The sequence below is a fragment of the Pithys albifrons genome, chromosome 9 (genome assembly GCF_047495875.1).
Source record: "Pithys albifrons albifrons isolate INPA30051 chromosome 9, PitAlb_v1, whole genome shotgun sequence".
Taxonomy (NCBI): Eukaryota; Metazoa; Chordata; class Aves; order Passeriformes; family Thamnophilidae; genus Pithys; species Pithys albifrons.
The window spans coordinates 17,860,292-17,872,348 of NC_092466.1; the positions used below are offsets into that span (position 1 = coordinate 17,860,292).

Consider the following 12,057-nt stretch of genomic DNA (forward strand, 5'->3'; position numbering starts at 1 on the left):
TCTTCACTATCTTAAAAAACCCCCAAACATCTGTTACCATCACAAGTAACGTATAGAGCACCTATTACTGGGAACAACAGGGCTTTGGGGACACAGCAGTTCACTGCAGATTTCTTTCAAAAAGGGTCTAGGTTTTCACTGCTGTCAGCAGACAGCTTGTGCTACTGAAGAAGTAAAAAGTAGCTTTAAAGATGTTTGTAGTGGAAGCATTACTTTAAAGTGTGGTAAAAAGTTGCTGTGATGAGTCTCAGAGGCACCGGTTTAGCACAGCAGAGGCTAGTCCAGGGACAAGGGAATAGAGATAAAATATAATGCTTTTTGTGCTGTGCTGATATCTGACAATTCAAACTGATGTTATTTGCAGCACAGGTCACTGAACTCCCTACTACCATCACTTTTGGTCACATATAATGCACAACAGTTATTTATCTGAATATGCACTACATTTTTTTAAAAGAAACTACTTTTTATTTTGCTTCTGAATAATCCCCTTTGTGAAATTAAGCCTAACTTTCAGTGACAGGCAAGCTAGACAGGCACAAAATTTGAATTGTAAATGCTTTGTGAGCTTCAACTGTTGTTTAGTATGTCTTCCTTTATAAAGCTGAAATGTGTAATTTTGGAGCGGCTCAAGCTGAACTCAAACAATACCTCAAGTCATGTGCTTTCAAATATATATTTTCTCCCTAAGTGTTGCTACAACATGCCTGCTCCCCTGCAGTCCAGTCACAAGAGTCATTCCTGGAAAACACAGGGACAGAAGATGAAGGAAATCTATATCCAAAACCAAACCAACAAAACAAAAAACCCCCACCAAACAACCAACCGAAAAAAACCAGAACAAAACAAAAGAAAAGAAAACAAAATAAAGAAAAACCCCAAAATAAAAGAACCTTTGGGGTAGAATAGCATGCTGTGCAAGGAAAAACTTTCACATCATTTAATACCACTAAGTATTGATACTAATGCTTCTGTATTACTTACAAAAATCATAATTTCCTTTAAAACTGCTCCTTGTTGTCTCTGAGGCTCAACCACAGTGTGTTTTCAGTAAAACTGGCAGTTTTCCTCATTAGCATGATATTCTGACTCACGCTATAGTATTTTAGAGGCAGAAGACCCATCATTCTTGGCAAGAGTATCATGTGTGATAGGAAAGGAAAAAAGCCCTTCATGGCATATTGCTCCAAGAACAAAGACTATATAACTTCAGTATACAGATAGAAGTTACCATGGAAAATACAAAGAATTTCAGCATGCCCAAAGGGTTAACTGGGAAGAACTGGATGTTTCAAGCAGGACTGACAGCCTTTAAGCTGAGCATCTGACATCCTGCAATCTAGTATCCACAAATAGATTTCCCATAAATTTCAGTCTGCCTGCACACAATGCTATTGCTCTATGTTGCCTGTTACATCCAAACATTGGAAGCAATCCCTTCCCTGCCTGCTACTGTGGCATTTGCTGTGATTCTATTACTACCTGACTGGGTAATTCTAAAGATCTCATCACTACGCTCCTCTGAACAGTCAGGGTGTGGAAAAACAATTTTCCATTTCTGATGCAACCTTTTAGGATGCAGAAAGGGGAAAGTGACTGTAATCTGCTAACAGAAGATGAGATACGTATCTGACCACACTGGATGTGGAGCAACTGCACAAACGGGCAAAGTGCATTCTCGAGGGTCTTTGTCCAGTGATGGAACTGATGCTCTGCACACCTCATCTCCTGTCTCCAACATGCAACTTTCTAGGTACACTCAGTCCATGATGGTAGGACTGCGCTCCCCTCGCCACTTCCCAAGGACGTCACAGTCCCGGGATGGCTTTGAGGTACTGGCGTGCGGTTTCCTCGAACAAAGCGTCTGTGTGTGTTTGTGTGTGTGTAAGGGGGAAATTCGCGAGAGGTGCCGTCGGGGCACAGCACTCCCGGCGTGTCCCCGCGCTGTCCCCCGTGGGCGGCGGCCGGGGAGGGGCGTCGGCGGAGGCAGTCCCCGGGCATTGATAACCCCCCTGCCGGGCCCGCCGCGGCCAGCCCCGGGGCGCGGAGCCGCCGCACACGCCTGTGCCCGCACCGCCACCCAGCCCACAGCGCACCGTGAGTGCCTCGGGACAGCGCGGAAAACACTGGGGTGCGCGGGGGAAACCGAGTGCGGGGGGAAAGGACGGGGCTTTAGGGGAGCGGGTTTCCCGTGGCCGGGTCTGGCAGCCGAGCGGCAGCAGCGATACCGCTCGAGCTGTGATGCCGCAGCCGGCAGGTGCGGGCTCCCGACTGGCGCTGTCCAGTCACGGCTTCCCGGCCGGGGCGATCCCGGGACCTCGCCGCTATCGGCGGGGCGTCAGCGGAGCCGAAGGGTGGGTGGATAGAAGCTAAAAACCCCAGGGCTGAAAGTCCCACCCTGGAGGGACAAGCCTGCTCCGCGCCCCTCCGCAGAGACGAACAACCCCTGGCTCTGGCTGGCGCGACCCCGGGGGCTGCGCTGTCACCGGGGCGGGCAGCGGGTGGGAGCCGCGGGGGCACCGCCCTCCACGGTGCGTGTCTCCGCAGGGCGCGGAGGATGCGGCGGCACGGCGAGCCCCGCGCCGGGGCGCCCCGTCGCTGAGGCACCGGAGGAGGCTCCTGCGTTGCCGAGGATGAGGCTGCCGCTGGCGCTGCTGACCCTGGCCGCCCTGGGCGCCGCCGGCGGCGGGGCCGGCCGGGAGGAGGCGCGGGCGGGCCGGTTCTCCACGCCGGAGCAGCAGCGGTGCCGCTGGGAGCTGCGCCCGGCGGCGGGGGCCAGCGAGCTGCGGCTGAGCTGCCGGGCGGCGGGCGGCGGGGCGGCGCGGAGCTGCGCATACCGCGGGCAGCCGCGGACCTGCCCGGCCTACGGCGCCCGCAGCCACCAATACTGGCGGCAGATCCTGTCCCTGCTGCGGCGGCGGCTCCATCCCTGCGCCCCGGGAGCACCGCTCAGCGCCCGCCTCTGCGGGCCGGGCCGGGCACCGCCCGAAGCGCAGCTCCGCCTGCTGCCCGACCCCGGCCCGGCCATGACGGCCCCCACCCCGGAGCCCACCAAGGACCCCGCGGAGACCTACTGCGCCGAGCGGTGGCACTCGCTGTGCAGCTTCTTCGTCGGCTTCTGGGAGGGCTGAGCCGCCCTGGCCGCCCGTCCACCGCGCCAGGAAACTCCCGGCATCACCTGCCCTCACCGACCGCCGCCACTGCCCCCCGACTGTCAGCTTTCCTCTTTTACCCCCAATAAAGCGATAACTATTTTGCATCAAGAAGTTCACGTAATTCTTTGTCTCGTCAAAACCCTGTAATACCTGCAGCACCTTTACGCTGCTGAACAGCGTGTGTTACACCCACAGCTAACCCAGGTGAGAGCGTCTAGGGACGGCTCGTGCACTCAGGTACATTAAAGTTTTTCAAAGCACAAAAACGCGAAGAGACAGCTACTCTCTCCCCAAATCAGTTTCTATAAGCCTAAAGTTACATTGAAATTGCTCATCTATACCAGAAAGAGAAACAACTCGGACGTCACTAAACAGTAAGCCCTAGAAAGAACTTTCTTGCTGACATTCCGTAAGCCAGTCCAGCCCTTTCTCCACAGAACAGTTGGTCAACTGACTGTCTTCAAACAGGAACATGAACAGACTTCAGTGAGAAACCAGCTGTGAAAAGAAAGGCTGAGAAACTCAGCGACATTTAGTTACACAAACTGGATTTGGGAGAAGAATGGCATTTCACCCTGCTAATGACATGGTGTTAGAATAGGCAACTTGTTTTTCCAAGGAAGAAGAGGTGTTTGAGATGTTAAATACTTTATCCACACAAATATGGTACATTTTGATAAGGAAAGTTCAAGTTCTCCTTGGTCCTAATTTTTCTCCTTTAGACACATCCCACTCAGATGCTAAATAAAGGATTTCTACAGTACATACCTGACTGCAGGTCAGCAACTTTTCTGTCCTGCTGTCCAGTACAGCTGTGCAGAAAGTAGGGCAACACTGCAGGTAAATGTGGGAAGGACCTAGCCCCTTCACTCACAAAATACACTCCTGGGGAGTCACTTGTGCAGAAAGCGTGTATACCTGTCTACAGGCAGGTGTTTGGTTAAATGCTTATATTAATCTAATTGTTCCACAGAGATATCTCAAAATTACCTCTGGAGTCACCCAGAGGGCTGCTGCTCATACATTATTCCTGAACCAGAACACTTATGTGCATTGACAGACCAAGAACAGAGGAGCAGTATCCCAGCAGAGCAGAGCATCCATCATGGTCCCCTCACATGAGACGGAATCAGTGATTAGACATCAAATCCCTGATATGTGCAGTAAAACAACCGCAGAAACCATGGATAGAGCAGACAGGTAAATGTCAAAAATAAAACTCTCTCCCCCCTCAAACAAGGGCATTTGAAGAAGCAGTCATATCAGAAGGCATCAGATGCGTTTATTTTTTAATCTGAGAATCATTTGGGAAAGCAGCTGGGTTAAAAGAGGAAGCCAGCACTATTTTCCTAAGGCTAGCATTCACTGCCTAACCAGCTCTCTCATAGAAAAAGATATCTCTGTCAAAGCTCTAGCATTACACATGAGTGAGTGCTTAGCCATGTCATATGTATTCTTATGGCAGCATTATTTACCTTGCTGGATCACAGCATCTCACCTTTTCATACCAGGAAATGGCAACATTGTGTTGCAAAAGTTTGAACTTCACAGTTAAACTGTAGGTGAGCTTATTAGGGTAAAGTGTTATTCAGCCTCACAGGTAAGCCCTGCAGCCTACAAACATGATGCTAAACCAGAATTTTAACAAAGCAGAGCTAAACCAGAATTTTAACAATTTTAAATTGAACCTAACCCAGACAAGTACCAAACTGTAACTGTTGTTTCTGTAGTTCCATATGTGTGTGTGCCTTTGCAATCTCTCCTTTAGCCATTCTTTTGCACCATTAATCTAGATATTTAATAAAAGGGCAATGTTTGGCTTGAACCCTCTGCTGGCTCCAGCTCTCATTCATGTATCAAGTGCCACAGATAGACTGAGTACAGTCACAGTGCAGGTGAGGGGTGGTAGGAGGGCAGTCACAAGTATGGCCCATTCTGCAAACCAGCCCTTCTTGTCTTCCTGTGGCCCTACACAGCCCCAGACACGTGTCCAGGACTAGGAACACTTACAGAATCTTTCTATAGGATGTCTGTGAGAGGGCCACCAAAAAACAATAAAGATCTGCCCAGTGGATCTCACAAGGCTCTGGACAGTTGCATACAGTTCTTAGTGCCAAAGCATTTTCATTTAAAGCAAGTAGCTGGATAATTCTCAGCAATACCATGTAAAACCTTTATCATCAATGTATGTGACTTATATAATTATTTTTTAATGACAGCTCACTTTTCCATCATGTGTAAGTCACACAAGCAGCCGTAGAGCAGGCTCCTGGCTACAGTACTGCACAGTATCTTGCAATGAAACACAGCTTTGTTTTACTTCCATGGCACTGACATGGCAGCTTTGTGCAGTGCTGTTAGAGCTTGCATTTCACACCATCAGATGCAAAGGTGGAACACCATGGCAACCAAGCTGATTACCCACATCAGTCTGCATTTAAAAACCCAACTAGGAACTCTGAACAAATTCATTGTTTACCCAAGAGTGAGAAGAAAGAAGAGGGTCCCTTACTCTGTGTTTAACCACATTATTCCCCTGATTCTCCAGAAGAACTCAAAGTCTTCCTTTTAGTACCACCAACTAATGAAATACAACTCATGAGACTGTATTCGTTCAATTTGCTGTGGTTAACAATACCAATGCCTAAAGCCAAAAGGCAACAAATATTCAGTTTTTACAGAGAAAAACTGATCTGCAGATCCTAAAGGCTGGAAAACTATACTGAGATCCTCAGATTTGTTTTTTAAGATGGAAAACCATAGCTTTTTACCTCCTCTCTCAACATTTTCATTCTTTCCCATGGTTAGGTAACAGCTGACACCACCAGCTAAGCCAACCAACTGTTCCTTTCCAGCCCTACAGCAGCTCCACAACATGTACGTGTCATGCTCCACATGCACCCTCTACCACTACCCCCCACCCTGCTTTCATACAGCCACCCAAATGTGCCACCCACTGTGTGGCCAACCTTACCTCTGATTTCCTGTTGCAGCTGTGGTGGCCCCTCAGCACTTCTCTAGCTCCTATCATCTCACCCATCCTTCCTCAGCTCCTCCTCACCGCCCAATGTCCTCAGCCAGAAGAGCCAGGGCAGCAAACCTGGCAGAGGCAAACCCTGACTGCCTTCCCTGTAGGCCTGATAAGCTTTTCCCTCACAGAAGCAGGTGGTCCTGGGCACAATTAACAAGAAGGCGCATTCACCACATGCAGCTGCTGCTTGGGTTGTCATCACAAGGCACTGTCAGCTTGACATATCAGGACACTATGCCTGTTTTTCAAGTTAAAACATGAATTACCTTACAACAAAAATAATTGACATTTTAGCTTCAGGATATTGAATTCTGGGAGCTCTAAGTGTGGAAATTTTCAGACATAAAAGAATACATAGAATCAGCTTTGAGGCATATTGTATATGCAGCAGTTTTCTTTTCTTTGGCTGCTGAGTTCAACTCAGTGTCTGCAGGTTCCAACAGCATCTCAAAAGCTGGCAATACCATTTCTTGATTTTCCTTTGGAGAGAAATCAGTCATGGTGAATTCTAGGTATGCTTTTAGTGCAACTGTCTTTAATGACTCTCTTTTTACATAGAAAATCCTTGATCTTATTAAAACCAAATTACTACTCTGTCTTTCACCACTTTCTGTTTTTAAAGGAACAATTAAAAGATGTTATTCATTTGCAAGGTTAAAGCAGGCAATGATATTTCTTGCCATGTGTAACAATCCTTTCAGAAAATTAATAAATGAATTAAATCTTTGTTGATTTTCCATCTCAGTTCATGCCCTCACAATTCCTCTGAATTCACAGGTTCAGCAAGCAAAATCTGGTCAGGCAGTCATAGTTCAGCCCTTATCTCTACCAGCTGTACTTGCCTGTCTTTGTATATTTATTGTTTCCACACCTGATCATTTGACACCGATGTTTTCTACCTGAGTTTATGACCAACTTGTGCTGGAGAAGCCTACAAAGAAATGCAATATTTTTGGAGATTGGTGATGCAATTTAAAAGCCATCAGGCTATTTGCAAATAAGAATAAGGTGGAGGCACACAAAAAAAGAAGAAACTATTCAAATGGGAGCTGGTTGGATAACAGAACCTGAAGTCTTTGGGCATTTCTCTTTCATTGCCTCTGACATATTTCAGGCTGTCCCTTGTGCTATGAGCCCTGTCTGAAACTCACTGCAAGGCCAAGCAGCACAAGAGGTGAGTAAATGGCAAGTGTTGTCAATTTGCCAAACACCAAATCCCTTCCTTTGTAATAATCTGGATTTTTAAGAATTCCAAGCTCAGTTCAGGAACATGGTTACATGAAAGAGGCTTTTAACTGTACAGTATTACAGAGTTTAGATTAACTTTCCCACACTCCTTCCTTATGTGAAAGGGATCTGTTAAGTACAAGCATGTATAAAATATCTACAGCTTTAGAAATAATTCATTGTTTTAGGGCTTAGACTCCTTTGGTATGTGCTGTGCTTTCTGAAGTGTGTACAGGCTGTCCTGGCCTCTCAGATGGCAGATATTTTGCCCAATTTATTTCAAGCCCTCAAATGGTTAATGCTGCATGTTTCTTTGAGGGGGAGAGAGCGTGAGAGGGGCGGCAAGGCACAGCCCGAGCTCAGCCCACATTCCCCGCGGCTGAATAGCAGCACAGCCTGAGCACGGGGCTCTGGTTTTAAGTGTCCACTTCAGCCCTCCCACAGCAAGCCTGGTCTCTCCCAGGCTCCCACGCAGTCCCAGCCAACAAGGACAAACACTGAGGGCTGGCCCCTGGGGTCTCAGCACAGCAGGGAAACACACAGCTGCTTCACTATCGGAAAATAAAAAAATATTTATATACCAATTCTATCTATTTATGTGTATATTTCAGAGCTCTGTCCCTACTGCTGGCCCTTGCACCCTGGACAGGTACATGCCTTTAACAGCAGCTCATGCTGGTGTACCCACCTGCCTGCTGGGTACTACCCCAGACACAGCACCGTCACCACGGCAGCTCCTGTGCCCAACAATTCACTCACCCATTTTACACCCACTTGAGAGCTGTTGGATCAGCTGGAGAAGTTTTGTGTTAATCTGTTAGGGGAAACCTAGGAATAATTGCTCCATGTGAAGTAAGACTTCTCAGGATTTGATTAACTGATTTTAGACTCTAACATGATGTTATTTTCTATTTAGACTGCCATAAAATGAGAAAACGTCTGATGAAACTTTCATGGTAAAACACAGAATTAACTAATGTCTTATTACATGTTCACAAAGTACTGAAGTTAAAGAATCTATTTAAGAGAGGAAACCCGTAGGACAAAATCTGGTCCAGTAAAAGAGATCCAAATCCTGAAATGTAAAATTGTATGTAATATCTACTTCAGCATACATTCTTAATTTAATAAAAAAGATTGTAAAGCATTTCATTCCACAAATTATATTAATAGCCCCTATTAATCAGAGTACTGGACTCAGCAGTTTTTCTTACATGAGTAAACGAAAGTCCTAGGTCTCAGAATGTCTATAGGTTTTGAATTCTTCGTTGAAAAAGAGAAAAAAATCCTACAGTAATTTCAATTAAAAAAGTACTGTGCACCTCCCAAAGTTGCCATGCTTAGCAATAACGTGAGTTGCCCTACCAGGAATAAATATACCCTCAAACCCATGTGTTTGCTGCTTCTTTTTTAATTTTAAGAGCAAAACCTTTCAAAATTATGAATAGATTTATCACTAGTATTCTTTTGATTGGAAAAGAGTAACAAGACATCCACACAAGTGAGTATTATTTCATGTTAGTCGAGACAAGATGCTGAGGATTTAGAGCTGATCTTTTGTTTCTGATCAAAAACAAATGGTATAAAATTTATATGCATGCTTCTGTCCTGACAGCAAAGGGCTTCAGCACAACTCTTGCTGACAGTTAATGGCTCTTGGGGATGCTGCTCTCTAAAGTCCCTTGGCATGAAATGGTCTCTTGCAATTCATCTCCTGTTAATAGCAGCTCCAAGACTACAGTCTCTTTTTTTTCTTATGTTCTTTTATCCCTGACTGAAGCTGCCTGTGTTCTCATTGGAACCGAGAGGGTGTAGTGTAAAGGTTTTCTCCCCTCAGCTCTATTCTCTTGCAGCCCTCAGCAGACGTTGGGGCAAAGCTGGAGGCCCTATGGAAAGCGGAGCCTGATGTCATCCCACCCAGCACGGGGCCAATGAACATCCTCCAGCACCCAGCCCCGCCACACACGTACACATCAACAGCATCTTAATCACTTCTGGGGGCTTTTTGAAGCTTTACTACTCTGTGGCAAAGAGCAGCCATAATGTAATTGTTTGTTTCAATGGATGTCTCTGAGCCAGGAATGTTATGGTGCCATAGTCATGTAGGAAAACAGCACCAGGAAATGAAAAGTAGTTTGGTTTAAGAAGTTATTACAGATCTAAGGGAGATACAGCTCCTATTTCAGTTTCTGGGAGATGAGGTAGACCTGGGGTGGTGTCCAGCCATGTACAGGGGGCACCTATGGCGACAACACATGACTGGGATACTAAGAGGCTCCAGCTAGCCCTTTCTGCCAGCACCAGGATGGTGAGGAGAGCCCAAATCACCTTACATTGGCTGCCTCCTTCCTTTTAATGTGCCCATGTGGTAAACATGGCTTAGTAAAGAAATAACATCACAAAATTAGGAGTACACACCTAATGCTACCATAATATAATCCATCACAGTTTGCTCTGTCTTTCACTGGGTCCTCACCTGCCATGGTTGTGCAGATGTTTTGTTGCTTCTTCATGCTCTTTGCTGCCCAGTGTGATCATACTCCTCTGTTCATGTATGCTTCTGCCTCTGCCCACAACTTGGAGTGGTAGGACTGGCAAAAAACATAATTTCTTGAAGAATAGTTCCTTTTTTTATTGTTACAGTCTAGATAAGGAGTAAGCACATAAAAGTACTCTTTGTAAAATTGAAACAGTGCTTAGTTGGATACCCTCTCTTCTCTGGGCACATTGGAAATGCTGCTCAGTGCATGTCTGTGCAGCTTAACCCAGTTATCTCACACTGTCACCCCAAGGCTGGGGAACATTGCTTACGCCATCAGCTTCAGCCAGCAGAAGGTGGCCTTGCAGCTGGAAAAGGCAGCCTTGTCCTCCTTTTTTTGCTGCTGCCTATGTTGTTTTGTCAGTGCAAGTGTTTATGCAGGCACATCGCAAATGAGACAGGGAACAAGTCTGGGGTCAAGCGTTCGGGGGGCAGGAGCAGTTTCAGCTGGGTCCGACACCCAGGTGGTCCTGTTAGCCTGAGGGAAGGGATGGCACATGAGCTGAACTGAGTGCTCACAGTCAAGCCTAGCTCTTTCAGTGACAGGACTATAATGGTGCATCTAAGCTGCAATTTACATCCTACACTATCACTCCTACCCACCCTGCAGGCTGTGAACCACACTAGAGACTTGAAAGGACAGTGGTCACTCTTGGTGGCCTGTGTTCTCATACAGCACCTTCCAGCACTGGCCATATTCGCACCTCACCAGCTCTGCCATCCCACAGGGGCCCCAACAGAGCCCCCTCCTCCCCCTACTGCTGCCCAGGGCTCAATGTCTCCAGCCCAGACCCTTCCCTGTCCCCCAGAAGAGATGTCCTGTGCCACTGCTGAGGCAGACCACTGGGAGCTGCTGAGGGGTGCGTGGCCATTGTCACTGGGCACTCACAGCAAACTGAAGCCATCTCCAGTCTAGTGACAAGCACAGGCTGTATTTTAGCAGGACTGGATGATCATAATAAAAAAAAATCATGTAGTCTAAGTCCCTTGTGGGGAGAGGGTGAAGGGATAGGAACAGGCATCTAATGTTAACAGATATTTTAGCTAAATTTCTACTGATTCAATTAAGACTTCCAAGACCTTCAATAGTTGCTTGAGGCCATAGAAAGGTAGCTCATGTTAGATCTTCTCTCTTTAACTCCTAGTGACTTTTGTGGACTCTCATAAAAATGCATCATTCAGCTTAGTGTGTGTCTGCATGAGCGCATCCCTCGTGAAGAGCACCCTTCCCTGAGTGAAAATGCTTATGACAACTGCTGCTGCTCAATTCATGTTAAGACTATAACAGGAAGAAGTCAGAACAGGAAATATGATTTCTTCTAGGTCTGTTAAACCAACACAGCCGTGGCACTGCCAGAAGTGACTGGAAAATCGTAGGATGTAAAGGGGAAAGGCCTCACTGCCCCCCAGTCTATTAAAATGAGCCACAAACACAGCACTAATGTGGTAAGTCAGGGCAATATGCAAATGGTGCGTGTCCCAGAAACCCTAATCCTATAAAGAATGCAGAAGATGTTAATTTGACCATCTTTCACAGCTCATAAATCTATCTGTAGCAAAGCCAGGCTGCCAGATGTCATCCACTAGCACTTCTTTGAAGCTGGCAGTCTTAGCATAGATGCCCAATCATGCCTCAGTAAAGACCAATAAAGAGCATTGTTTGTGTGGCCTGAGAGCAGCTTCTCACATTTTGCTACAATAGAGGAAAACAGTGGGAAATGTGAATGACTGATTGGCAGAACTGGTGGTCTTGATTGTCCTGCTTTCCACATACAGAGCTATAGATTTCACATGCATTTTACATCACTAGCATGCAGATTAATGTACCCTGTTCTTAACAACTAATGGCGTGTTAGTGGTGTACTCAACTTAGTTTTTTTGAATTCTAAACTATAAATACAAGCTGGACATAGTTCCTTTTCTCAGGTAGATACTCCTTATTTACTTCAAACAACTTAAAATTGCAAATAGCTTTTACTATGATGTGTTCATACTCTTACAATTTAACATCAAGAATAGAAATATCCTATTTCAAAGCAAGCAAAGATCTCTAAATAAAAGACTTCTAGAAATATATACTCGTTTTATCCTTCTCAAATATAAGG

General features: G+C 46.2%; 1 protein-coding gene across 3 annotated transcripts; it reads left to right on the forward strand.

The window, feature by feature from the left end:
* Window positions 1–1,767: 1,767 nt before the first annotated feature.
* On the forward strand, window positions 1,768–3,257 carry FGFBP3 (fibroblast growth factor binding protein 3). Of its 3 annotated transcripts, none has more exons than XM_071563885.1 (2): window positions 1,768–1,832; window positions 2,548–3,257. In XM_071563885.1, the coding sequence occupies exon 2, from the start codon at window positions 2,634–2,636 to the stop codon at window positions 3,129–3,131; it is 498 nt and encodes a 165-aa protein (XP_071419986.1). In that variant the 5' UTR covers window positions 1,768–1,832; window positions 2,548–2,633; the 3' UTR covers window positions 3,132–3,257. The 3 variants fall into 3 exon arrangements, with proteins under 3 accessions (XP_071419986.1, XP_071419985.1, XP_071419984.1); XM_071563884.1 differs by lacking the exon at window positions 1,768–1,832 and adding an exon at window positions 2,001–2,131; XM_071563883.1 differs by lacking the exon at window positions 1,768–1,832 and adding an exon at window positions 2,001–2,097.
* The last annotated feature ends 8,800 nt before the right edge of the window (window positions 3,258–12,057 follow it).